This window comes from Hevea brasiliensis, chromosome 17 (assembly GCF_030052815.1).
Source record: "Hevea brasiliensis isolate MT/VB/25A 57/8 chromosome 17, ASM3005281v1, whole genome shotgun sequence".
In the NCBI taxonomy this organism is placed as follows: Eukaryota; Viridiplantae; Streptophyta; class Magnoliopsida; order Malpighiales; family Euphorbiaceae; genus Hevea; species Hevea brasiliensis.
The window spans coordinates 57,449,994-57,477,807 of NC_079509.1; the positions used below are offsets into that span (position 1 = coordinate 57,449,994).

The 27,814-nt window shown below is 30.2% G+C and overlaps 4 protein-coding genes across 8 annotated transcripts; 3 read left to right on the forward strand and 1 right to left on the reverse strand.

Annotated features, from left to right (window-relative positions):
- The first annotated feature begins 3,209 nt into the window (after positions 1-3,209).
- On the forward strand, positions 3,210-9,394 carry LOC110671624 (uncharacterized). 4 transcript variants are annotated; one of them, XR_002498123.2, is made up of 3 exons: positions 3,210-4,563; positions 8,738-8,776; positions 8,881-9,394. XR_002498123.2 is itself a non-coding variant. In XM_021834132.2 (2 exons), exon 1 carries the CDS (start codon positions 3,273-3,275, stop codon positions 4,545-4,547), a length of 1,275 nt encoding a protein of 424 aa, XP_021689824.2. In that variant the 5' UTR covers positions 3,210-3,272; the 3' UTR covers positions 4,548-4,563; positions 4,788-6,166. The 4 variants fall into 4 exon arrangements, 3 of the variants coding, with proteins under 3 accessions (XP_021689824.2, XP_021689825.2, XP_021689823.2); XM_021834132.2 differs by lacking the exons at positions 8,738-8,776; positions 8,881-9,394 and adding an exon at positions 4,788-6,166; XM_021834133.2 differs by lacking the exons at positions 8,738-8,776; positions 8,881-9,394 and adding an exon at positions 4,878-6,165.
- Positions 9,395-11,523: 2,129 nt separating this feature from the next.
- On the forward strand, positions 11,524-13,201 carry LOC110671611 (60S ribosomal protein L44). Its single transcript, XM_021834113.2, has 4 exons — positions 11,524-11,680; positions 12,439-12,618; positions 12,781-12,855; positions 12,945-13,201. The coding sequence occupies exons 1-4, from the start codon at positions 11,678-11,680 to the stop codon at positions 13,002-13,004; spliced, it is 318 nt and encodes a 105-aa protein (XP_021689805.1). The 5' UTR covers positions 11,524-11,677; the 3' UTR covers positions 13,005-13,201.
- Positions 13,202-17,164: 3,963 nt separating this feature from the next.
- Positions 17,165-17,866, forward strand: LOC110671613 (chaperone protein dnaJ 20, chloroplastic-like). Its single transcript, XM_021834118.2, has one exon. It carries the CDS (start codon positions 17,174-17,176, stop codon positions 17,699-17,701), a length of 528 nt encoding a protein of 175 aa, XP_021689810.2. The 5' UTR covers positions 17,165-17,173; the 3' UTR covers positions 17,702-17,866.
- Positions 17,867-21,586: 3,720 nt separating this feature from the next.
- LOC110671615 (sulfate transporter 1.2-like) lies at positions 21,587-27,427 on the reverse strand. Of its 2 annotated transcripts, XM_058140014.1 has the most exons (14): positions 27,195-27,427; positions 24,697-25,076; positions 24,560-24,608; positions 24,188-24,395; positions 23,904-24,078; positions 23,750-23,815; positions 23,535-23,648; positions 23,329-23,445; positions 23,106-23,232; positions 22,618-22,904; positions 22,345-22,535; positions 22,151-22,236; positions 21,992-22,068; positions 21,587-21,905 (listed from the first exon to the last, which is right to left on the reverse strand). In XM_058140014.1, exons 2-14 carry the CDS (start codon positions 24,997-24,999, stop codon positions 21,765-21,767), a joined length of 1,941 nt encoding a protein of 646 aa, XP_057995997.1. In that variant the 5' UTR covers positions 25,000-25,076; positions 27,195-27,427; the 3' UTR covers positions 21,587-21,764. The 2 variants fall into 2 exon arrangements, with proteins under 2 accessions (XP_057995997.1, XP_057995998.1); XM_058140015.1 differs by lacking the exon at positions 27,195-27,427 and having other exon boundaries at positions 24,560-24,622; positions 24,697-24,753.
- Positions 27,428-27,814: the final 387 nt, after the last annotated feature.

Below are 27,814 nucleotides of genomic sequence, written 5' to 3' on the forward strand. Positions count from 1 at the left end.
TGAAAGACTTGGGGAAGCTGAAATTTTTCTTAGGGATTGAAGTAGCCAGAAACTCGAATGGTATTTTCTTGTGTCAACGTAAGTATGCGTTGGATGTAATTTTAGAAGTTGGATTAGTGGGTTGCAAGCCGGCTAAAACTCCTCTTGAACAAAATCACAAGCTGGCCCTTACCAAGATTGATGATGTGGATGACCCTGCTCAGTATAGGCGTTTGGTGGGATGGCTTCTTTATCTAACAATAACTCGGCCCCAGTTGTCTTATTGTGTACATATTCTTGGTCAGTTCATGCAACAACCGAAGAAAGCTCATTGGGAGGCAGCTGTTAGAGTTGTGCATTATTTGAAAGGAAATCCAGGTCAGGGTATACTACTGCATGCCAATTGTGATCTCAAATTGTCTGTTTACTGTGATTTTGATTGGGCTAGCTGTCCTTTGATGAGACGGTCTTTAACTGGTTATTTTATTATTTTGGGTGAATCCCCTATCTCGTGGAAGACTAAAAAGCAACAACAGTGTCTTGCTCATCCGCTGAAGCTGAATATCGATCTATGAGTACTACAACTTGTAAACTTAAATGGTTGAAAGGATTATTGAATTCTCTTGGTGTGGTGCATACTGAACCTATGAATTTGTATTGTGATAGTCAGGCAGCTCTGCATATAACTGCTAATCCTGTTTATCATGAACGTACCAAACATATTGAAGTGGACTGTCATTTTATCCGTGATGAGATATTGAATGGTAAAATTCGAACAAATTATATACGTAGTTCAATGCAACCTGCGGATACCTTCACAAAAGCGTTGAGAAAGAATCAGTTTGACTTTCTTCTTCACAAGTTGGGCATTCGAGACCTCCATGCTCCAATTTGAGGGAGGTATTGGAAAGGCAGCTGTTAGCTGTCACTTATTTTACATTTATTTAGAGCATTTGTTTAAGAATTTTTATGTGCATATCTGTTCTTATCTTTTGTTGTATGATTCTGATATAATCTTGATAGTTTAGCTTGATTAGAAATCTATTTATTAGCTGTAATTTTTTATATATATATATTTAATTTCTTGACAATAAATATCAAAATTCTTATTCTAAAATTTCTTAGGTCTTTTACAATGATTTCCCCCAAGTGAAACATAATCTTGGTTTGAATAAGCACATATAACTATTAAAAATGAATATTAGTAGGGTTTTTAGAGCAGCAGAAAGAGAAAAAAAAAAAAAAGTTAAGATAGGGAGAGAAATAGTGAATGGAGAAGTGTCATCGTGAATATAAGAAAGAGAAAAGACAAAACTTAATAAATGTGCAATAAAGAGCAAAGAAAAGAGAAAGGTTCTTGCTACGGTGGAAGCACCATGCTAGTTGGAAGTCGGAAAATTGACTACTCAATATAATGAGGGTTTCATTGTTACTCAAATTAATATTTGGGTGATTTTGTATTGCCAATTGAAGTATAAAGACGATACTGTTGCGCATTTTAAGTTCATGAACAATGGGTGAAATTTATCTCTTATTTTTTAAAAATAATTATTATATGAAATGTATATTAAATTAATAAAAATAATAATAAATCTTAAAAAATAAAAATATATAAATATATTATTATCTTATAATATTACTATAATAGCCTTATTTTTAAATTAATAATAACGAACGGTGTTAATTATTCTTTATTATTAAATGTAAATATGGGGTATGAACTTAGGTTTTAAGACTAAAAATTTAAGTCCAATGTAAATAAAGCCCGAGCTCCGCTTGAATTATATAATAAATATATTTTAATTTACAAACTTTTCTAGGTATATAATAAAAATATAAAAAAAAATTATAAAAGTATTACATAATATAAATTTTTATTTATATATTCTATAAGTAATTTTTTAAATAAAAATTTTGTTTCATAAAATAAATTATTAAAAACTTGGGTTGGGTCAAGTCAAACTAAGTTATTATTAGGGTTGGGCTTGGGCTTAAAGTCTTAAACTAGTCTTCAAATTGAGCCCAACCATGTCCACCCGTAGTTATGGTAATTATTTTTGGGGCTGAGATCGCATTTGAGGCTAAAATCAGAGTGTTGGAGAAGAACACTAACAAGAATCTACATCAAAAGTGCATGGGGTATGCACGTCACTCAGTCTTCACTATTCATTCTACAATTCAATTCTCATCACTAATTTAAGCATCGAAGTGGTGGTCAACTAACTCAACCACATTCTCTTATACATCATATTCTTAAACCCGATATCCGTAATCCCATTAAAGGAGAACAACATTTAGGCTTAAACATGATGATTTTAATTTTCGTCTTCTCACGTGTTAAGCCTATTCGTTTTTTGGGTTGATTTGAATCAAAATTTTAAATTGAAGGATAGTTTGAGCCAAAATTTTACATGGAATGGACTTTTTAATTTTATTCAAGTGTTGGAATTAGTGTTAGTGATAGTAACCCATTATTATTGGAATATTACTCTACCTATTTAGTTTTATATATTTTGTATTTTCTGGCCTCCTTTGATTTTATTTTATCTAGAAAAAATTTTAATTAAAATTTAAATTATTATTGTAATAATTTGAGTCATTAGAATCGACGTCTTTACTATACAAATTCTTCTTTCAGAAACTTCCGAGCTCATCTAAGGATTTGGTTTCAACGTCTATATCCTGTAAATTTTGTCATATCTCTTAATTGTAGTCAATTATATTTTATTAATAATATGTATTTTAAAAATTTAATAATATAATAAATTATTTAAATATATTTATTTAAAATATAGTAATCAAAATTTATAAAATTATTATAAAATATTTTTATATTTAATTAATTATTTATATACATAAATTAAAAATAGTGTGCAATATATATAATTTGAAGCTAATATAATTATTATTTTTTAAATTTAAATTTATTTAATCCTATTATATTATTCAAACATATTTTAATAAAATTAGATAAATCAAATACTAAAAAGCTCTCCCTTAATCATAATTGATTTAAGGAGTGCTGTGTTACTGCCGCCATAAGCAAAATTGATGGAGTCATTACTTAAAAAAAATTAAATAAAAAATTAAAAAATTATATAAAAAAATCTAAAAATCTAAAATATATATTTTTTTCTTTTTTAAAAAACATGCTTTTGCCGTCCACGCGTTAGACGACACACAGAATGCTCATACGACAATACACATCCAGCCCCTTAAATGCCCATTTCCGCGTTTCCTGTCCAAAATCACAAGAAAACAGTCTTCAACAGTAAACGCCTTCTCCTCCTCTCATGGACTTGAACAATCTTAACAATTACTCTCCCTCCTCCTCCTCCTCCACCCCCCACCCATCTATAGCCACCACTGCCGCCGACCCTATGCAGTCATGGTGGGAATCCATCTCCAAAGCTCGCGCTCGCATCCTTTCCCTTTCCTCTCTCCTCCATTCCGATCCCGTCTCTTCCTTCTCTCTATCTTCTCTTGCTGATTCCGACCGCCCTGCACTTTCCTTCCTCTCCTCCTTCGACGCTTATACTCTTCTCTCGTCTGCTCTTTCTTCTTCTACCTCTGGTTCTGGCCCTGATCCTCTCTGTCAATGGCTTTACGATACCTATCTTTCTTCTGATCCTCATCTTCGTCTCATTGTCCTCTCTTTCCTTCCTCTTCTTTTGGGGTTGTATCTCTCTCGGATCCACTCTTCGGACTCTGCTTCCACTCCTTCTCTGGCTGGTTTCGAGGCTGTTCTCCTTGCCATCTATTCGTCGGAGGTGAAATCTCGTGCTGGTAAGCCGGTTCTCGTCCAGATTCCTGATCTTTCACAGCCGTCGCTTTACCATACTCCTCGGAACAAGCAAAATCCACATGGGTTTGATAATTCTCGACCATCCGTTGGGGTTTTGTCGCCGCCACTTGAACCCCAGATCGCGGTGAAGTCTACAAAGCGGCCGGTTATTGTTGGGGTTGCACTTGATTGTTATTTCAAGCAGATCTCGCAAATGCCGAGTTGGTCTAAGGTTGAATTGTGTAAATATGCAAGTGCTTGGGCTGGGCAGGATTGTGCTTGTAAAGACAAATTAGATGGTGGGAGAGAAGTTGAAATCCAAAATGGACATGGAAATGAAAATAATGGTGGGTATTTTTTGGAGGGTAGGAGCTTAAGTAATGGCCATGACAATAATGAGCGTGAGATTGATGTTGTGGAGGAAATGGAGAAATTGGAGATAGAAGGAAATGGCACAGAGCATTCGGAGTTAAAGGGTGTGCGGATTCCATTGCCTTGGGAGATTTTGCAGCCATTATTGAGGCTTTTGGGACATTGTTTGTTGGGGCCTTTGAATTCCCAAGATGTTAAGGATGCAGCATCTGTGGCAGTTAGGCGGTTGTATGCAAGAGGGTCTCATGACTTGGCTCCACAAGCCATATTGGCCACACGGAGTCTCATCCAGCTTGATAAGAGAGCACGGGAAGCTGCAAAGGTGTCAGCGACAGCAGCTGTTAATTCCTCTTCCAATGCTAACACGCCCAGTAAAGCTAAGAAACCAGAAATTTTTTTGGTGTCAAAGTGAGGGATTTGCTTGGAAGGTAATGGATATGCTATGGCCAATTTCAATTAGTTGTATCTAAGATTATGCTGTATCAGATATGCAAATTGATCACTTGTACTATTGCATTATAGCTTTTCCTGCAATCTTGTCAGTGTACGTGAGTTTACTTTTTTTTTTTTTGGTTGATTTCGTTGGATTTGCTTACTAATAGGATTTGATTTATCTTTTGAGTTGAAATCATCTATATTCTTTCTATCATAGGATCGCTTTATGAGAGTTAAGTTCTATGAATGATACCACTGAAATATTTTCTTGGAAGAGTACATGTCTGACTTTATCTTTCCTTAAAAGGTCCTAAGGATGGTGGTGTTCTACGTTTTCCCCTGAAATTTCCACTCAAGATTCTAACTTATGTACCTGTGCTCAGCTGCATCAGCCTTATACTGTTACACCAAAAATGTCTCTGATATGTTATGTTTAAGCTTTAGAGGCCTTTTTAATTTATTGACTTTACAAATAAATTACTTATGCAGTAGAATTTAAAATTGCCTTTTGACTTTTGTATTGCTGAAATACCTGGGCTGTGGTAAACTGTAAAGAAGAGGAAAGAAATTTTCTTCTCCAATATGTTTTTGAGCATCTAATATTTTCAGTTTCCTTTAATAAATGATCTTTCAGCATCTAATTAGGTCAATTTTTTTGTCAGTTGTTTTGTCCTAGTTAACAGTAATACCCTTTTCTAAATAGTATATGGAAACTTACTGTTGTTCAATTCTGTCCCAATGAAATTAGAATAACATTGTAATTATGAAAAAAGAAAGGTTTAATAATGGGAAGAATTATAGATATGGTAACCATAGATAATTGACTCATTGGTACTTGAGCATTAATGCAATTCAAGGTTGTTTTGATTATTTCCAGAATGCCAGTTTTAACTACCATCATTCACGCTTCTTGCTAGCAAGAGCTAATAACGAAGGCAAGAATAGCAGCCAGCCATCTCTTTATAACTTCTTAGCACCCTAAAGTTATTATCGTATGGATTTTTCACCTTCTCTATGCTTACTCTCGTGAGTGCCTAGAATGGCTAAAATAGTAGCCTTAGATTAAAAGTGCACTTCTTGATTTTAAATCTCTCTCTCTCTCTCTCTCTCTCTCTCTCTCTCTTCTGCGTATTATTTGTACATAACAAACAGCTGACCTGTAAATCAATTATGAAAGTGCTGTTTTTAATCTAATTTATTCATGTAAATCTATTCAGAAAATGCCTTTTTTAGGCTTGTCTGTACTTTAAATAGGGGTAGTTGTTAAACAAATCAGCTCTGTGAATAGCTGAAAATAATTAGATGCCTTAATTATAGGCATTAGTGTTTGTATTGATCAATTCTGTTCTTACCCTCATTGCAACTATTTCTAAAAATAGTCTGGATAGTAAAATATTGTTCTTTTTCACTGGTCGATGTTGTATGTAAAAATTAGTTTATGCATTATAAATTTCAATAACTATATGTTGTCTTGCTGAATTCTATTTACAAAATTTTTTACTCTTGGTATGATTGACATAGGAAGAAAGGAAAATTTCAACCTGAATTTTATAATCCAAACTGTTATAGGAGACAACTTGTGGACATCCCACTACTGGGACTTGAAATGCTTTAGTAACAATATATATATATATATATATATATATATATATATATATCACCTTCTTGATAATTAGTACCAATGGAAACAGTTGATAGCTTCCTCTGGAATTGTTTATGAACTTCTTTCCAATTGAAAAGGTGTATGTAATATATCTCTCCCATTGGATCTCGATCATAGAGTTAAGATCAACCAAGAAAAATGCAAGTTACTTGCATAGAAAAAATATAACAAAGTATAGAATCGCTATAAGCAGCACACTTAAATGTAAGAAGGCAATGACAAGTTAGTGGAACAATGGAGATATTAATGCAAGCCAGCTTGTGTGGGTGTGGATGCAGTCTGGTTGGAAGCTTGAGGCATTCAACTATGGATGCCGATACCACATTCATGCAATTTCCTCCATCTATGATAAGTTTCTTTACTTGATTTCCACAATGAAGCAAAGTCTGAAATACTGAATTGTGTGCCAATCCTCTTCTTCTGCTTTAAGGGTTACTAAAATGTATCTCACAATAAAGAGGATGGTAGAATGAACACCTTCATATACTAGATTATCCCCTGCATGATTACATTCACTTGAATTTGCCTCATCATCTTCTAGTACTGATTCTTCATTCTTTCATGCTACTCCAAAATGCAAATTCTGTTTTTGTGGACATTGATGTCTTATGTGTCCATCCTCTCCACACTTAAAAAGCATGCAACACTCATCTTGCCTTTAGCATTAGTGTCATTAGATGAAGCAGGTTTGAATTAGTGAAATGGTTAAATGACTGCAAAACAGCTGACTTGCTGTCATAAGTTGCATCAAAACCTCTTTTTGCAACTATCTCCTTGCATTGAACCCCAAATTTCTTAGTTATAGGTTGGTTCAAGTATTCCGCCATGTAAGGGCTACATGGAATGCATGTTCTACACTGCATATAGGGTATCTAAGCAATCTTTCTTAATATCAAACCTTTGTCTAAACTTAAATTTAGCTAATGCCTCTGTAGCATCTCTCACAACTTGACTTTGGATTTTTAACTCATCATGCTGGTGCATATATTCAACCACAAGGATGCTGATCTTTCAAATTCTACACTTTCTTGTGCATTTTTTGAAGATAATTGTATGGCATATACTTTTCTTGTAGCCTGTTGGTTACCACAATTCTTTCATATCATGTTTAATACCATAAGACCATATTTTAGCTAATCTACTAAGCTTCATCTTAGCATACCTCAGTTTGTGATCTTCTCCCAAGTTATGCCAATCAAAGTAAGATTCATAAGAATGGAGCCAATCACAAAATAATGCAAGATCTATCCTACCTTCAAAATAGGGATCTTATAACTTGACTTTCTTAGTGATGTCTCCTACTGTATTTCGTGGTTGAATTCAGTTGTAACTTGAAGACTTTGTTTAGCTCCTATGTTTGCTATCCAAGAGAGTGCTTGACTATAGTTTCTTTTATTGCTTGCTAGTTAGAGTTAATAGAATAGAAGACACCATCTTAAGTTACTCATACTGTCAAGAAATTACTCAATTTAGGTAAGGGTCTAAGAATAAGTTTTAATATCTTTGACACATCCTTGTGTAAGCCAATTGGACTTAGAACGTGGACAAGCATAGGCATGCCTTACCTTGTGCTGGAATTTAATTAATAGGAGGGGGGGTGGTGGTGGTGTGGTCGGTTGACTGTATTCAATCTCTAGATCTTTTGGTTGGAGATGATGTAATATTATGTCAATAAATCACTCAGCCTAAAAGATCAAACTTGTAGGTAAGGGCCCAAGAATTAGTTTTAATATCTTTGACACATCCTTGTGTAAGCCAATTGGACTTAGAATGTGGACAAGCATAGGCATGCCTTATTTTAATCGAAGTAGCAAACTTCAAGGATCTTCAAACTTTGATACCAAACCAAGCTTGCAGGCTTTGATTATTCAAGCTAGATTTTGGTTTGTTTGAAAGCTGGAATGAATAGAAAATTAGGCAAACCATTGTAGCTAGGAGTAGCTAAATGTTGAAATAGGAGAAGGAAAAAAGTACTGAATTCTTTTAATGTTTTATAACTGGGTTAAAAAAGTTCTCCATGCCTTTTTTTTCTGTTAAATAATGCCTCAATATCCTTGAATTGGAAAATTTGTGGACTAAATAGCACAATTGAAAAATAGACTCAGTTGACAAATCTTGAAATGTTAAAACTTAAAAGAGATCTATAATGGGTTTTTCCAAACATTTATAGATACTGTATGTGCAAGCGCATGGGTGAATAGGGCATTTTTGGAAATACATAAAAATGGTGTTATGAATAGAAAAACATAGATCTGGAAAATTGTCAAATGGTCTCATTAGAAATTGAAGAGTGTTTGCTGATTTCAATACCATACTGAAATGCCTCCTAAACATTTCTGCTTGTGCCAGACTGCAATATGAAAAGGTTTTACATCTTTTATCTTTTTCGTTTTTGTTATTATCTTTTTATTAGTGTTATTCTTAGTTTTTTTTTTTTGTCTATTGGGGACCCTTAAAATCCTTGTCAGAAACTCTATGTCGTATTGTTTTCATTTTTTCCCCAGTTCTACCTCAAAGGCGTTTTGAGTCCTCAACAAGACAGTGTATGTTGATGTCTCCTGATGTTGTAGGATAATGTTTTCTCTGGATGACAAATATCTATTTTAGATTTAATAAACTCTGAGCCACTGTTGTATGTTATGTTCAGATAAGTTGCTGGTGCACGAAGGCTTCATGGATACATTTTGATTATGAGTTATAGTTTGATCATTATTTTGGACTTTTGCTACAAGGTTGTACTTTCTTTGAGGCTGAGATGTTGACATTTTAAACAACTGGTCAATCTGGAAATGCCTTAAGAATTCAGATCTGAATGCTCACTCTTCCCAGTTGTAGTAAGAGAATTGCTTGATTCTGGCAAGCGGACGGTCCTCATGATCAGCATTTTCAAACTAAGGTTATGTTCAGTATATATTGTCATGTTCTATTTGTCACTGTAATTAAGAGAATCTTTTGTATGAACTTAGTTCACCATGGAGTATAGACATAACACTTCACTTCTAAGACCTACATGTGGACTCCAATTTTTATCTTTTATAGTCCATGGTGGACTAGGCTTATGCATTGAGTGCATTTTAGGTAAAGGATAATTTATAAATTGTTGTGCTGCATACAAGGTTTGTGAACCTTAAGACTTACAAGGAAGAGTTAACCTTTTCTCATGATTACGATCTCTTATTATTCTTGCCATTATTCATCTCGGCTTCATTTGGAATAAATTATATGCAAGAAAAAAATTGAATTGAATTGAATTGAATTTTCACACTACAATATTATTTTTAACCTGATTTATATTATATTTATATTTCTTTTCAAATAAATTATTTTTTTAAATTAAAAAAAATTAAAATTTTTCACTTAATTTACTTTAAATAAATTATATTCAAACTTTAAATAAATTATATATAAAAAAAGAATTTAATTGAATTTTCATTTTTACCTGCTTTGTATTTTTTAAAAATAATTTTTTTAAATTAAAAAAATTGAATTCTCAATTATTTATCTTTCAAAACATTAGAATTGGAAAAAAAAATAAATTTAAATTAAATTTTTATAAATTTTTAGTTTCTAAACTGACCCAAATAAACCCGGCTACTGGGTCAGTTTCAATTCTCCTTTTGGTCTGGGTTTACCTTTGATTTGGTCCAAATCTAATGATTTAGATTTTTTTTTTCTACATTTTTTTTAAATAAAAGTTGATTCGGCTTGAAATCGTCTCGTTTAATTTTGGTGTGATTTATTTACAATTCAAGTCAAAGATGAGTTTGATTGGTTTTAGTATATTTATCGTTTTGAACAAATTATTGGTCGAGTCTATTTTTAAATATGCAAATTGGTGAAAAAGAAATTAATTAAATTAAATTTTTATAAATTTCTAATTTTTCAAATTAGTGTTAATTGTATTTTTCCATTTCTTAAAACAGTAGTAGCATTTCAACTTGGATGCACCTTTGATCAAGGGAAGAAGATCATAAGGGAGCATGGAGGGATGATAGCTCCTTAAAAGCAATAATTAGAACTCTAAAAGTCTAAACCATCTCTGTTCTTGATTGGATTCACAAACAATGAGACCATGAATCCTTTGAAAACCTTTGGAAACCAAACTTGATCTTCTTGTATCATAGCCTCTAACTACAAGTTGAACTCATCATGTTCTTGAATGGAATAAAATCCCTTTCAACAAAAACACATTAAGCCTTGCAGTAGAAGATCAAATACTAAAGTATATATAAGGGTAAATAAACTATTATCCTTATCTTCAAAAGCCTATTTGGCATTAAGATTGGAATTTGCTTTTTGAAAAAGTAATTTTTATAAATTAAAAAAAAATAGAGGAAAATATGTTAATTTTAATATAAAAATAATATTTATAGTCTTTAATTAATTTGTTTAAAAATATTAATTTTTTAACAACAATTTAAATAATTTTAAATATTTTTTTATAAAATTTTGAAAAAACGAAACAAAGACACCAAAGTAGAAGAAAATAGTTGAGGATAGGGGAGAACAGTTTTCGGTTTAAACCGAAAAATCAAATCGAACCGATTCAATTCGATTCAATCGGTTCGATTTTAAAATTCAATTAGTTCGGTTCAGTTATTTTCATAAAAAATAAAAAAAAACCGAACCAAACCGAAATTATTAATATATATAGGAAATCAAAGAAAATCGAACCAATCCAATCGAACCGAATCGAATCGAATCGAACCGAAATCAAAGAAAACCGAATTGAACCTTAAGATTTTTGAGTTTTGATTTCTAATTTTTTTTTTGTTTTTATGTTTTATTATTTAGATTTAATGTTAAAAATATGAACTTTTATAAATTTCGATTTGATCAGTTTAAAACCAAATCGAATCAATATTTATAGGTTCCATTCGGTTTGATTTTCTCTTATTAATTGGTTTGGTTTGATTTTTAAAATTTTTAATTTTTAATTTTCAGTTTTATCGATTCGATTCGGTTCGAAATCGAACCGACCGCTTGCACATCCCTAGTTGAGGAAGGTCATCGGCCTAGAGGCTAGAAAAAAAATAATAATAATTTGAGTGGGATTTTTAAAAAATTAGCCTAATAAAATGTACAAAATAATAACTTTGAAAATATTTTAATTATTTATTTATTTATTTTAAAATTACTTATTCTTATAATTAAAAAATAAAAAAATTATCTCATATTATATTATGTAATTCATTCATTATTACTTAATTTATTATGCATTTATTGAATAAAAAAATTAAATAAAAAAGCGGGCCAGAAAAGAATAGACCCGGCCCAAGCTCAACTTGCGAGTAGTCGGAGCAAAAAGACGACTCCGGAGTGGAACCCTAACCCGACCACCTACCGCACTATATAAGCTTATCATTTGACGACTATTAGATTTCAAGCGCCTCTTCTCCTCTACTCAGGCACAGGGACTCCAGGGTTTTCAGAATACAACGATAATGGTATGCTATTCTTCACTTTTTCTCTCTATTTCTATCTCTAGTCTTTTTAGATTTTCTTTAAGGATGTTGTTATGTTGAAATTACATTTCAATTTTATTATTATTATTATCATCTATTTCTGTGCTTTTTTTTTTCTTTTGCTATTTTGATGTTTTACTTCCAAACCATCAATGGATTCTCGGAAGTAGATTTTTGGTGTGTTTTTCATTTGGGTTTAATGGGTTGTTGTTGATTTAACAAAAGCTAGCTGCAAAATGGATTCTTGAAATTCAGAGTGATCATGTTATGGGCTTTTCCTTTGGTTACTGGAGTTGTTTGAAATTAATAAGGATAGTTTAATGCTGACGAGAGGGAAAGGATGGGTTAGTGCTCTGAGAAGGTATGGTATAAGTGGAAGAGTTTAAAATGATAGCTGGATCTCTGGTCATTGCTAAGGTTTGATACTGATTTGCATCAAGTGAAGAGGTATGCAAAACCTGTCAACAAGTTCCTTTATTTCTGCTATTGTTTAATGATGATAATGATGGAAATTGCAAATAATTGTTTGTGTTGGTCAAATGGTACGTATGATCATTAATTTTTTTTCGATGCATTTTAGGTTTGTTGTGTGCTTAAGAATTATGTTATGCCAAATTGAAATTTCCTGTTGTCCTCTATCCTGTCAAGAAAGAAGCTCTGGCAGAAAAATGAAGTTCTAAATCATGTGCTAAGCTATTAGATTTACGTTAGTTTTTCTGATGATAACTTGTGTTTCATAGGTGAACGTTCCCAAGACAAAGAAAACATACTGTAAGAGCAAGGAGTGCCGAAAGCACACTTTGCATAAGGTTACACAATACAAGAAGGGCAAGGATAGCCTTGCTGCACAAGGGAAAAGGCGTTATGATCGCAAGCAGTCAGGTTATGGAGGTCAGACAAAGCCTGTTTTCCACAAGAAGGTAAAGTTTAACATCCAACATATTCAACATTTTTTCCTTTCTGAACATATTGATTTTTATCTCAGAAAAGCCACATAATAGCTATAGCAAACACTTTGATGACTATAAAGACATAAAAGTTTTGAGGCCTGATCATTGAATGTTTTGTAATTTTCTAAACAGGCCAAAACTACTAAGAAGATTGTTCTGAGGCTGCAATGTCAAGGTTGCAAGCATGTGTCTCAGCATCCAATTAAGGTTTGCCTCTTAGAAAATGTTCTCCTTTGCCTTGGTCATCCATACCACCTCATTTAGTAATTTATGCCAATTGCTTATTATTTCTGCAGAGATGCAAGCATTTTGAGATTGGTGGAGACAAGAAGGGGAAGGGAACTTCTCTTTTCTAAATGCTATTTTATGGGTATGCTTTTGGTTGTGTTGCACTGTTAGGACTTGAGACCTTTACTGGAACTGGAGCAAATCCAGAGTTTTTGTTCACTTTATTTTGTTGGTTTCTTAGGTTGCCATTTCTAGACATCTACTGCTAGTTTACAATTTTAATTGACTTAATAGCAATCCTTTCTAGTCAGAATTCACAAAGCTATCTTAAATGGGTTCTGAATGATTCAATTATGTTTGAATGGCACACATCGTTTGCAGTTTTTACCATTATATGTTTAAGTATTTCTTGAGACTTGGCATATGCCTGAAGTGAGTTCTTGCAAGTTTGTTGGCCTGCATAAAGAAAAACCACCTTCTAGATTCGGGGTTTTTTTTTGGAGTACAATTGATCAATTTCTTGCTGTTAAAATGAAGAAGCAGTTTAAAACTTAATGATTGAGAGAGAGAGAGAGAGAGAGAGAGAGAGAGAGAAAGGGAGAGAGAGCCTTAATTTTTCAATTGATGGTAATATAATTTCAAGATTGTTTCAATTTTAGTCTTTAGGCCTAGATTATGTTATGGTGATTTAGGGAATTGGCTTGGTATCTTAGATCTAACAAGGAAAAGTTGGGTTTGATGGAAATATTTATGTTTTGAACATTCCTTTTTTCTCATCAATCTTTAATATCTTTAATTTGCCTTCTTCTTTCATCCTCCTCTTTGTTTCCTCAATACATTCTGTTTGTCTACACATTCGTCCTCATCTTTACTGCTGCTGTTAACAGCAGAATCAAGAATCATGGGTATTGTCTTCTTCCTCTTCTTTATCAACATTAACGAGATAAAATAGATATGATATAAAGAATATTTTTCATTACTTATCATTCCAACTTCAATTTGATTTATTTTATAAGAAATTTAATTTTTCTAATTCAATTAAGATATAATGATTTGATTACCGATGAATTATACAACGAGATATAACTATTAACTTAAGGCCTTACTTTTCACAAAAGAAAATTGATGAGACTATCTCTAATTGATATTAACTTTATTTAAAGTTTTATAAAAATAGATAATAAATAATAAAATGATAAATAAATTAAAAATTATGTTATTCCTTGTCAACTAATAATTAGCTAATGATTGTTTGTCTTTTGTAAGATGACCACTTAATAAGAAGGGCCAATACAATAGGAAGAATTTTCTCTCTTGATATCATTGTCATATACCCAATATTATATTATTTAAAATTATAAAGAATCTTATAAAAAGGTATAATAGATTTTATTTAAATTATAATATTTTAATTTTTATTGAAATTAAAACTTATAAGAAGATTTTACTATAAAGCTCTCATTGATTTAAAAGTAAAAAAAATCTATATATAGAGTATTTTTTAAATTCTGCCTAAGTTTAATTGGTTCAGATTAAAATTAGTCTAAGTATAATTTTAGATTTGAATTGGATTAAAATTTAACACATTCAAGTCATAATTAAATTATTATTATTATTTTTAATCGAATTTGATTAAATCAGTTGATTCGATTTAAATTATCATTTTTAAAAAGAAAAAATTAAAAAATTTTAATTATTAAATTGACCTAAATTAAATTGATGGAATTCAATTCAAAATAATGCTATATTTTGTTAATACTTTTATATATTTTATGAATAATATTAAAATAAATTTAATTAAATTTTAAAATGAAAATATTTTAAAAAATAACTTGATGCAATTTAAGTTAATAAAAGAGATAATTTTATATAATAATTTAATAGTTGCAATATATATATATATATATATATATATATATATATATATATATATATATATATATATTTATTTATTTATTTATATTCACTTGTTTATTGATATTAAAATCCTTTGTTTTTAATGTGAAATCGTAATATAATTTTTATTGATTTAAATTGAATTTATAAAAATTAGATGTGATGATTAAACTAAATCGAATCAAACTTCAATTCTCGATCAAACCAGACAGCGCAACCAGGCTGGTGCTCTACGGATTTAACGAGCACACGGTGGATCCATTACTTGGCTTCTTGCAGCCGTTCATAAATTTATTCCAGCAAGGTTTGACCGTTGGCGTTGGGGGCCTGCTGTTGAAAATATCCTACATTGTTTTTTATCAAATTTTCACAAGCTAATTGTCACTTCTCCTTAATTTTTCTATTTAAAATTTAACTTATGACTGTTCATTGAAATAATTTATTAAATTAGATTTTTAAACCTAAAATGTTCAATGCTGATTGATAAAATAAGATCTAAAGTTACACCCTGTATTGTACTTATTGAAAAATTTTAATTTAATTGAATTTTTTTTAATTTTCTTTATTCAATTTAATTCAAAAATTAAGAAAATCATTTCTTGATTTTTTTAGTTTTAAAATTAAGAAATTGAACTTCTTGATTTTTTATTTAAATAAAAAAAAGAAATTTAACTTATAAATTTTAATTTTTAGGGTTAAATTGAGTTTAAATTGAAATTTCTAGACTAATTTAGATAGAAAATTGAAAATGAACTAAATTGAACTTCTCAATAAGTATAGGGACTAAATTAAATATTTTCCTAATAAAATAAATAAATAAGACTTTTTTAATTATTTTTTATAAATCTAGGATTATCCCTACTATATATGTTACTAGAAATTGCTGATTCAATGGTTACTAACATTAACAAAAAAATGCCCACCTCGATGCTTACCATAATGCAAAACGCGTTTAAGCTTTGGATTTACCGTTCATTTTCAGGATGCAACATTTGCATATGCCAAGCAATAAAATTTATATTTCATTGAAATCGATGTATATATAATAATTTTATTATAATAATTGATTATGGTGAACATTAGCTTCATGAAACCGTTGATTATTATTATGTTAAAATCGTTATACGTACATCAGTTTAATTTTATAATTTTTTCAAGCAATATAATTAATTTGTTAATTTAAAATCAAATAACAATTGAATTTATTTTTATTTTAATTCTAAGCACTACAAAGGTTTGATGATATAAAAAAAATAATACTTTTATATAATTAATTGTATAAAATAATGATTTTCATAAAAAAACTGAATTTAGAATATTAGTATTTTATTAATTAGGATTCAATTTTGTTTAATGATAAAATATGTTTGGTAAAAGATTAAAAAATAAAAAATTAAATGTCACTTTTATAAGTTTTAATCTTTAACCTTTAAAGAGAGTAAATATTAACCTAGCCCCAAGATTAATATTTAACATTAAAAAATGCATAGATACTAATGAGATGACAAGTTAACCTATTATATTTTAAATATCCAAACAATATTGATGAGGATTAAAAGTTACATTAATTGCCCCCACTAGATTGATGTAAGATTATGACAATATATCTCTATAATACAATAAAATTATAAATATAGAGACAATAACTTCTGCGGATTTTCTTTATGAATTTTTTATGAATTGGATTTGGAGAAATAAGAAGAGAAGAAGAAGAAATAGACAAAATGTGTATAATTTGAACAAGTGATCTATATTTATAGAGAATGAAAAGTCATGACACGTTTTTAAATAGATATATATGCCTATTTCTAATAAACACAATAGTTTATTTTAATTTGACACATCTTTTAACAGATATAACTGTTTATGTATAATAAATATGTCTGTTTATTAATGGATATATTTATTTATGGATATATTTATTTATGGTACCTCTTTAAATAGTTGTAACTATTTATATAAAATAGACATATCTATTTATAACATACACATCTGCAATAGACATGTCTAATTATTAACAGACACATCTACTTGTTAACAAATGCATTTATTAGTAATTCAATTATAAAATTAAAATAAAATAATTATTTTTTTTTCGCATACATATATTTCATGTGCCATTATAAAATAATATATAGCTATTTAAATATATATAATTCTATATATTTTCATTTCTTTTCACTTTTCCCTTTTTTATATTTTAACGAGAAAATTCTTTCTCCTTATTATCTAATATACAAACTATTTATAACAATTATCCTTATTAATCTCGTATCAAATACCCATTTTCTCTGTGTATCTCTATATATTTATTTATTTATTTATTTATGAAGGGTCTATATATACAGCCATTAGAATTAGCCAAGGCTAGGTTAAATTAATCAACAACAATTCCAGCCCTATGGATGTATTGCTAAGCTCATCAAGCCTAAAAAGTTCTACACAATTTCTTTCTCATCAAAACCTTAACAGTAAACATTTCCATAAAAAATGGCCTCAAGGGTTTTCTTGCAGAGCCACCAGCAAGAAGAAGCAGAAGGAAGAAGAAGCTAGAGAAAAGGAGTCCTTGTACCAGGTACTGTCATTGAATCCCCAAGAGGCAAGCCCAAAAGAGATAAAGAAAGCTTACAGGAAGATGGCCCTGAGATATCACCCAGATGTGTGTCAAAACCCTTCAATGAGTAGAGACGAATCAACAAGGATGTTTTTGCAAGTTCATGAAGCTTACAGGACTCTGTCAGATCCTGTGTTACGTGAAGAATATGATCTGGGATTATGTCTGGGGATGACAAGAAATCTTGGGGAAGGAACTTGCAGGTGGAGAGAGCAACTTGTTGAATTGAAGAGAAGGTCAAATCTTCATGTGGCTCAGAAGGAGGGTTCATGGGCTAGTAGGATTAGAACTCAGAACACACAGACGGATGATTAAGTTTGGCCTCTTCTTTCCTTTCTTTAATTTTTTTTTTCTCCTAAATTCTTTTCTACATTAATTGAATTTCATAACCATTTGTTTGTTCATTAATTAATTTTCAATTTGGTGTAAGTTTTTTTGAAGGGAAGAGATTTATCAGAAATATCGAGTATAATAATATTGGAAAATTTCTGTTACAAGACAATATATATGTAATTCATATGTTTATGTTTAGTAAAGTTTTTCTATTAATATCGTGCATTATTTATAAAAGATAAATGTATAAAATGGAGTTAGTGCTATCTTACTCATATATACAAATACAGGGCTCATAGACCCATCAGCAATTGTGAAAGAAAGTATACTCACAAATCAATTAAAATTCTTCTCCAGATAGCATTATGAATTTAAAATATGCTTGTGTATGATTTTTAAGGTTCAAAATTGAGCAATCATAACAAATCGATAAGAATTATACCAATCCAAACTTATTTTGATATTTTGATTTGATTCTAATTTTTTATTGAGAATCGAATTAAAAACTGAATTTATATATAAATATGTTTCTACAATTCTTTTAGATGTGTTATATATTTTCAATATAATTATATATATTTATATATGTGTATATAATTATAGACTAAATATAACATAATATTATATTTCATTTTTTTACTTTTTTTATTAATTTTAGTTATAAATATATTAAATTACCTTATATCTTACTATTAAATATTACATAATTATGGCTAAAATGTATATTATTTAATGTACTTACACTATTACTTATATAATATGGTTAATTCTAAATTATATATATAATTTATAATTAAAGGTTATATAATTTTTTTTTAAACGAAGAAAAGATGGCTCTTTGGGTATGACGGTAATGGCTCCCTTAGGTCTAAGGCCTGGAATCACTTGTTGATGTCCTTAATTTAACCCAACTCCACAGCGAGGGACCTATCACCAAACTCAAGATTATATAATTTAAAAATAGCTAAAAGATATATTATGTAGAAACCCAAGGACTTAATCGTATGGATATGTAAAATACAAGATTTTCAATCCTAACAGGAAAAGGAGAGAAACAGATACTCAATTTAAAGTGAATAAACAGAATTTCATACTCTATCTCATAGATACATATAGAATCTTGATCGTTATAAAGGACAATGCTACGGCATCGAGCCTGTTCCTGGGGAAGAAAATTAATATATTGTTTATGTAGCTTACCCATTAGGCCTTTTGTAAGAAGGTTTTCACTGCCTTAGGACAGTTATAGTTACCACTGCCGTTCATTGGGCCTTCGGTCGCCGGCTCCCCTATCATCAAGTCACCAACTTCCTCATTTTTTGTTTAGTTGTTTAGAATGTCTAAATTCTATTAGAATTTTTTTCTTTTTTTTTATTATTATTTTAATTTTTTATTATTTTAATTTTTTATTATTTTAATTTTAATTTGCCTTTGGTTATATATTCCTATCCCAAAATAATAAATTGAATTCATATAAGCATTTTTGATGCTGCTATTGAAATAGTTTTTCTCGCTATATTTTCAGCTATTCCACCCATTTCATAAAGTATTCTACCTGGTTTAATAACAGCTACCCAATATTTGGGAGATCTTTCCCTAAACCCATATGTGTTTTCGTCCACTCTATAGAACCATACATGAGATTTTCACCTCATATAGCTCATTGTTCAATTCTTTCGAAATCATTGAATTCTTCTTATTCACTTTAAAACTTAAATGTTAATTAAGTATAATTTTTTATAAAAATAATTGTATAAAATTATTTCACAAAGGAAGAATCAAATTGGAATATACTGAATTAAATAAGAACCAATGAACCGATAATTATATTGAATAAGAACTAAAACAACACAAAAGCGAATTGGAACCTTACTAAAATTTTTCAGTTTGATTTCGATTCCTAAGCAAACCTCGAACTAAAACTAAAACTGCACACCCTTAATTTAAAACACAATATATATGATAAAACTCACATATTTATGTTAAAGTGTTTTTCAATTTATATTATTCTTTAATGTTTAATTAACCTAATTTTCTCTCCTTGTTTTTTTTTATTAAATTTTGTTTAGAAATTGGAGTTTCATGTGAAAAATATGATAGATATTAATTAATTTTTTTATTAGTTGAATATGAATAAACGTCCAAAAATAGTTAAAAAAAAATTAGAAACGAACTCATTTTATTAAATTATAAATTCTCTAATATTGGCGTGGATGGAATGTACTTTTAATCCGACCTGAAAAATTACTTACTCCCTCCATCCCAGTATAATAAATGATTTAGATATTTATTTTATTTTATTTTATTTTATATTTAAAAAAAATAATAAAATATTAATTATTTTTTCAATTTTTCCTTTACTTTAACCAATTGTTAGTATTTTTTTTTTATTCTTTCTAGTTAATATTTCTTAAATTGCATTGGTAATAGGAACAGATTTGATTCATCAGTCCAACTAATTCAAATCATTCAAAATTTGGTCATAGTTTGTATCTATGAAAAATAATTACATCCGAATTTAATATCACAATGAAATTATTTGAGTTAAAGAAAATTAAACCAATGTGATAATTTTTACATTATAATTTTTTTCCAAAAATGTATTAAAATAATTAAAATTATTTTCAATTATTGATATGATAATATTATAAAAATAAAATGTCAAAATTAAGTATTTAATCAAATTACAACATAAAGTATCTTATTAGTTCAATTGTCAATCCCTCTCTCATAGAAGTTTTTTGTTTTTAAAACTTTACAACTCATAAATAAAGAAATAAATAATTTTAAAAATTGAACATGTAAAATTAATTAATATGTGCTTATAATTAAAATAAGGGTAAACTACAATTTAATGGGCAAAATTTCTAAATTCTTTATTTTCAAAACTAAATAATTTAATTTCTAAAATTTGATAAAACCTACAATTTAGTCTATACTGTTAGAATTTCAATTAAGTTACCATTAATTATAGCAAAAAAACCAAAATGTCCATAACTCTATTTTTAATCTGAAAATAATTTAGTCCTGAGATTTTATTTTATTGACAATTTAGTCCTTAAGATCTGGTTAAACTTAGAAATTAGTCCCTATAGTTTTAAAACTAAGCGAATTAGTTCTTGACACTTTAATAAATCTACAAGTTAGTCCCTATTGTTAGAATTATGGTTACTAAAATACTTTTAACTCTATTTTCAGTCTAAAAATAATTTCGTCCTTAAAGTTTTATTATATTCATATTTTTCTTTTTTTATATATAACAATATAATATAATATGTGAAAATATTATAAATCGATTAATATATGTGTATAATTATTTATATATTATTAAAAAAATAATAACAAATAGAATTTTGCAAAATTATAAGGGCTTATTTATAAATAATTATAATATTTAATGATCAATTTGTAAAATATATATATGATTTTGTAATTAGCCAAAATTTTTAAGCACTTTAAAGTAATTAATTCATATTTTAATAATTTAAATTTAAAATTTTTTAATTTAATGAGACCCTATTTTAATAGGACAAAGACCAAATTGCTAATAAAACGAAATCTCAGAGACTAAATTATTAAGAAAATAAAATCTTATGGATTAAATTATTTTCAGATTAAAAATAAAGATAAGAGAATTTTAATCATGTTTACTAAAATTAACAATAATTTAATGAAATTATAATGTAGGGACTAAGTTGTAAGTTTTATCAAATCTCAGAGACTAAATTGCTTGGTTTTGAAAATACAGGAACTAAATTGTAGATTTTGTCCACTAAATTATAATTTACCCTTAAAATAATGAGTGTATAATTTTAGTATAAATATTTAATTTAAAGGCAACTAAACTCATTTTCATCGAGCTTATGATAGTCACACCCGATAAGAAATTCATTAACAAAAAGTGATATTAAGTGTTTCATAAATGAAAAATACATTTTTAGCCCTTTGATCAGGATCAAATTGATCCATTAGGAGCGTGTGCTACCAAAGTGTTACAATTGTGTAATAGAAAGCAGCTTCCAATGTTTTAGGGATGATAATGACTTCACACTTCCACCATCTTTGGAGCACATGTATGAACAGCATCTGCGACTGTCAGAAAAATGTTGTCCTCCCCTATCATCTCTGCAAACCCAGAAGCATGGAGCTTGTCCATCACCACAGGCCCTGGATTTGCTAGAACAAGCTGTTGGGAGACAATTGATTCTCAGGATATATGATGCTTAACAAGATTATCTTGTTCATAGATATTCATTAGTCTGCATATATTACCTGAACATTCCTCTTCTGAAGACTACGATGCAACTCTTTGAAGGCATGGATCCCACTAGTGTCAATATCAGTTACAGCTGCAAGAACATGTATCATGAGATCACAAATTAAATTGGAGCTTCAGTGTACTAGACTTCTTGCATTTTATGTATTTCTTACGAGACATTTCGACGATTAAAAACTGGATTCTGGGTAAGTTATTTTCTTTCAGACGTTCTTCTTCATCAGTCAGCCATCTCAAAATCCTGCAAAAAGAATGAAAACAGGTGACCCCTTAAATAATCACTTGAAATTGACTGCTAATTTCTTGTTCATGTGCAGAGTCCAGGGCTTGAAAAATTTTAAAAGAATACCTCTCCTTGATATAATTTGAGTTGGAAAAGTAAATTGCTGAATCAACTCTGACAATTAAAATCCCCTGAACCTTGGAAGCCTCAGGATACTGTTGAATGTTCCTGTAAACAGTCGTCCTAGGTAATTTTCCAAGTATGGCAGTCCTTGGCCTTGTCACTTGTAATAGGATTTTAGCAAACGAAATTGAGACCTGTCCTAGCAAAATTTAGTAACAAAACATAGAAGCAAACCATAGCAGGAAATGCTGAAAGTTCTGTACTATTCGATCTTACAGCAATTAAGAGGCCTATCTCAACAGAAGAAAATACTACACCAAAGAAGGCTCCCATACAGGCAACAAAATCAAATTTATCAATCTTCCATATCAAAATTACTGCTTCAATGTCGATTAGGCCAATCACAGCAGATATGACAATAGAGGAAAGTATAGCATTCGGGGTGTATTTAAACAATGGAGTAATGAGCTCCAAAGTTAATAATACAACTAAGGACATCACTATGTTTGAGACAGCAGTGTTGCAGCCTGCCATGAAGTTCACTGCTGATCGAGAAAATGATCCTGAACAAAGATCAGCAACACATCTTGTAAGCATCTTATAAGAAGAATGTTCGGCAAAACAGCCCAACTCCACATAAGCCTACAATTAAGGAAAGGTATCTCTTTGATACCATATTAGAAATGCAGTCTCAAATAAAAAGCAGGCGATGTGGAATAAGATGCTAATAAGAATTTGTTTTAACACGAATACTGTTACTAAACCTGTAGCCACATAGCAGGATGTCATTGAACCAACAACATTCATGGTTCCTAATGCTACCATTTCTTTGTTTCCATCAATCTGGTAGTCCTTCATGGCAGCAAATGTCCTTCCAATGGCGATTGCTTCCTGAAGATCAGAAAATGTGGAATTATATATCCTGCTGCTCTGGTTAAAACTCATTTTTAAAGAATGTATAGAATAGGATTCTGAAATATATCTCACCGTCAGGGCAATCATACCGGCTACAACACCAATCCTGAAGCCTTTGCCAAGATGCTCTCCAGAGAAAAAAATTTCATTCAAAGATGATGGATTTACCCCTCTTTTAATCTCACGTACCTTGGAATTACATCATGACAAGAATTTACAATTTCATTTTGCATTAAACAAGAAAATAAAGAAGATTTTTATCAAGAAACAAGACTTACAATTTTAACTCCATGCTTCTCAGCATGAGTAACATGCACTAGAAGAGTGGAAAGAATCACAGAGATCAAAGGAGCAATTGCAGCTACCCAGAACAATTTCTTATTCTTTTTCCCCTGCACCAGTATTGTATAAGCATTAATCAAGAATTTTTCCACCTCTGAGAAGAATATATATATATATATATATATAATTTAGAAAGGAATAGAGTTCTTACAATGTGCTTGGCTAACAAAAGGAAGACCAAGAATGATAATCCTATGACAATTGTCTGCCAGTTCCACTGGAAAAAAAGAACATGTACAAAGATGATTGCACAGGAAAAGAAATCCAAATAAAAATAAAAAAATGCCTTTGTGCTAATCACTTACACCATGATGAGCTGTAGTCAAGACGGAGCGCATCACGGAGACTATATCAGTCTTCTTTGTGAAATGAGTTATGCCAAGCAATCCTTTAAGTTGTTGAAGGGCAATAGTAATGGCAGCTCCAGCCATAAACCCAACAATGGCAGCATGAGATAGGAAATCAATCAGAAAACCCAATCTGAAACCATATTCAAACAAGACCAAAGACAAGGAATTAGTTCAAGTGGGCCAGCTAGCATGCATAGCAATCATCATATTCAGTGATTAAAAGTAGCAGCAAGCAAAACCTGAAAAATCCTAGAGTAACTTGAGTGATTCCAGCGAAGAATGTAGCTGTGAACGCTAGGCGTAGATAGTTAACAGGGTCCTTAGAAGGATCAATCTCATCCTGCAAAAGAGTTGCAAGCAAAAGGGACACCACTGCCACTGGTCCTATAGCAATATCTCTTGAACTACCCATGAAGGCATAAACAAGAGGTGGAACAAAGCTACTATCTGCAATGTACAAAGGAACGCAAGTTTTAAAATTCAGGTCGCTCAGGAGTCGTTTTTCAGGATTATGAGGTTGCAAGGATCTTGATTGCTTTTCAGGAGAAAGGCCGTGTTTTCCAAGGGATTCCAAGAAAGATGAAACTGTTAGTAACAAGAAGATTACTTACATAACCCATATTGAGGCTTAAGGTTTGCAAGCTGTGCATATCCAATATCCTGAATTACAAATTCTGAAGCATCATTAAAGCTGGAAACAAACAATCAAGATCATATGCCATACATTAAATTCAATCAAGATTCTTACCTGTGGAATACAAAGGCTTGCAATGGTAAGTCCTGCAACCAAATCCCCTTTAAATTTTTTGAAGCTGTAGTCTCTTCCCCATTCAAAAATGGGGAAAAGAGTTTGAATTCCAAGGATAAACTTTCTTGATCCTGTTTGATCCTTAAATTGGCGCAACGGATCATCTGCGAAAAGAGTTTCTTTCACAGCTGCAGTAATTTCCTTGAAAAGATTTTGCTTTGGAGGCAGTCCAACCTTGTGAACATAAGGCAAAGATTCAGAATGACTCTGAGACGAAGACGACTCGTTCTTGTTGATATCCATATCTTTTCCTCCAAGGCAATCAACCAAGCCTTTCCTCTATCCAGGAGAAGTTCCCAAGTTCAATTTTTTCCTCCTGCCTAGAATCACATAAAGAAATTTAAACTCTAAGAATCATAGGATGCAATAGAATGAAATTACACTCAAACGGGCTGGCTAATTAACTAACTAACAGAATCAAAGACAAAGTAAAATTACTGAATGAAAAGAGAACTAGTGAGCTCAGCAGCTGATGTTTTCTAGATAGAATATGTTAAGAGTAGTATCTTCATTGCAAAAGAAGTAAGAGAGCTTCTCTATATATATACTTATTTTGAAGAGAAGATATATCCAAAATTCTTTAGTTTGATTGTATACTGTAAAGCCTTAACCCAAAGGGGCAGCCTGGTTAGCTAGAGGGTATACTTCCAACCTTGTTTATCAAGGATTTATATCCTTAAGGCGAGTCTTGGAAACAATCTTTAGTAATATTTAAAATATAAATTTATGTTATGACAGAGCAAAATTTAAGTTGCACATAAGATCGCACTCATAAAGTATAAAAAAAAATAATAAAGACAAAATTTATATGATTTTATTATAAAATTTATTCCATAGATAAAATGTGGAAGAAACAATTTCATTGTGAAAAAGAAAAAGTCATAATCGCTCGGAACCATTCAAATAAATTTTATCTAAATTTTCATAATCTATCAAAATAGGTAAAATATACAATATTTATACTTAATTATCTGTACCCCTCTGCTATGATCACATGCATCAAATAATATTTTATTTAAATCGTATTACAGGGTTTTTAAATAGGGTCATAATTCGAATTCATAAAAAATATATCCAAGATTCAAGAAATATTATAATATGATGTGTGAAAATTGATCTATAATATCATCCAATTGAAATTAACAGAAAAAGTAAAGGAATTAAAAAACTGCCCTCAGATATCAGATTGTATGATTGCATGTAGACCTAATAAATTCCACCAATGGATGATCTTAGCTAAACAAAGGATACTTTAGATTATGTTCTGACATTTGTTGGGGTAGAACTTGAGTTTGGACATTTGACCCACTGCTATATATATATATATAAACTAAAAATTCACTGTTGGATATGATTGTGGAGGCCATAGAATAATTATGCAGTTGAAGAAGGAAGATGAAAAGGTGAAATGCGGCTTCTGTTCTCCGCGTTCAGCCATCAGAAGTGCATTTGCCCTTTTCAATACTTCTATTTAAAGCTTTTTCTACTCTACAAAGATATCCTTTTGGTCCTTCATAAAAAACTGGCCATTATTTGTGCCCAAGAATTATGCTTTGCACTCAAATATATATAATCAATTCAATAGAATTAATTAAGAACTTAAAATGTCAAACAATTTTTAATGCACACAAAGTATAATGAATTTTAATTAAGTAGTATTAAAATTGTCTCCAATATTGTAATATTATTGAAGTATAATTTTGAAACTTTAAAGAAAAGAAAAAAAAAAAAAGAATGCTTATAGGTGAGAATCTTATTTCAAGTTAATCCACTGTTGTTAGAGTTTCTCATGGGCGCGTGATACATAAGCCTACTGTGAATCCCAGTGATTTTTGAGCTCTCTCTCTAGTCTTGGGATAGAGATACCTGTCTGACCTCTAAACTTATTTCTACCAAAAGAAAGGTTAGATAATGATAATGAAAGAAGGAATAGAGCATCAACTAGTCCAAAAACAAATGGGAGACATAGATATTTTATTCCTCTTTGGCTATTCATAGACTTGATAAGAACCATAACCTCAAAAGCCAACTTGATTAGTATCTTGATATGTGAATCAACTACCAATTAAGTAAACGTATAAATGAAAAGGAAAGAATGAAAGAAACTTAGCTTTCTTTTATGATGTACTAAACTATGAGAATAGTCTATCTATAGGTTAACATCATGAGTTCAACTCTTTAACCCTTAACCTAAAAAGATCTTAATGGAATCTCTCTCTCTCACACACACACATACATTGAAATTTAGAATCTTTTCATTACCACCACTCATAGTGATTGATCTAAAAGACCATTGGAAACTAGAGAAGCAATGAAAAAGATAGCCAAAAAAAAAAAAGGCGCAATTAAATTCAATAAAAATAAAGGAAACCCAAAAGAGAGAGAGAGAGAGAGATGTCTATATGAAAGAGAAGAAAAAACTAGATATAAGATACAACCTTCCTTCTGGTGGCTGCTCCATCATCATCCACCTTTGATAACTAGTATATTTACACATGAATATATATTAGCAGTCATATGATGAACATGGGAGAGAGAGAGAGAGGGAGAAGAAGAAAAGGGTAATAATGTATGGAACCAGAAATGAAGAACGAATACAAAAGATTAAAGAATCAAGAGTTTAGATTTGTTGGATGCGATGATGAAGAAGTTGAATTTATCGTCTCCTCTTTCTTCGGTGACTGAGAACTACAAAGAGAAAATTTTGCGTAGAAGAAAACACATTCGTATCAACATGGGGAAAGAACAAAGAACAACTTTATTTTTTATTAATGAATTATAGGAAGAGGTTTTGAATAGGGTGATATTTTATTTCACAATTGTGTTAATTATTCAACCCTATTGACAACAACTTTCATTGACAAATTATATATGAAAGAGACCCATCTAATTAATATTATACCCATAACAAATATATATATATATATATATATATATATATATATATATATATATATATATATATTTCTCATGGGTCAAATAGTTATGAGATGATTAGTTTTATTTCATGGGAGTGAAAAGATTTTAAGTTGATTCTTTTCATTCATCTATTATATGT

Bases quoted from the DNA above. Each gene is read 5' to 3' on its own strand.
- LOC110671613 (XM_021834118.2), top strand. From the start codon at position 17,174: ATGGATGTATTGCTAAGCTCATCAAGCCTAAAAAGTTCTACACAATTT.
- LOC110671611 (XM_021834113.2), top strand. The intron at 12,619-12,780 runs GTAAAGTTTAAC...TTTTCTAAACAG, and splicing joins AGCCTGTTTTCCACAAGAAG to GCCAAAACTACTAAGAAGAT. The intron at 12,856-12,944 runs GTTTGCCTCTTA...TTATTTCTGCAG, and splicing joins TGTCTCAGCATCCAATTAAG to AGATGCAAGCATTTTGAGAT.
- LOC110671615 (XM_058140014.1), bottom strand. From the start codon at position 24,999: ATGGATATCAACAAGAACGAGTCGTCTTCGTCTCAGAGTCATTCTGAA. The intron at 24,396-24,559 runs GTAAGTAATCTT...TGTACATTGCAG, and splicing joins TAAGCCTCAATATGGGTTAT to ATAGTAGCTTTGTTCCACCT. The intron at 23,233-23,328 runs GTGAGATATATT...TCTGATCTTCAG, and splicing joins CCGGTATGATTGCCCTGACG to GAAGCAATCGCCATTGGAAG.
- LOC110671624 (XM_021834132.2), top strand. From the start codon at position 3,273: ATGGACTTGAACAATCTTAACAATTACTCTCCCTCCTCCTCCTCCTCC.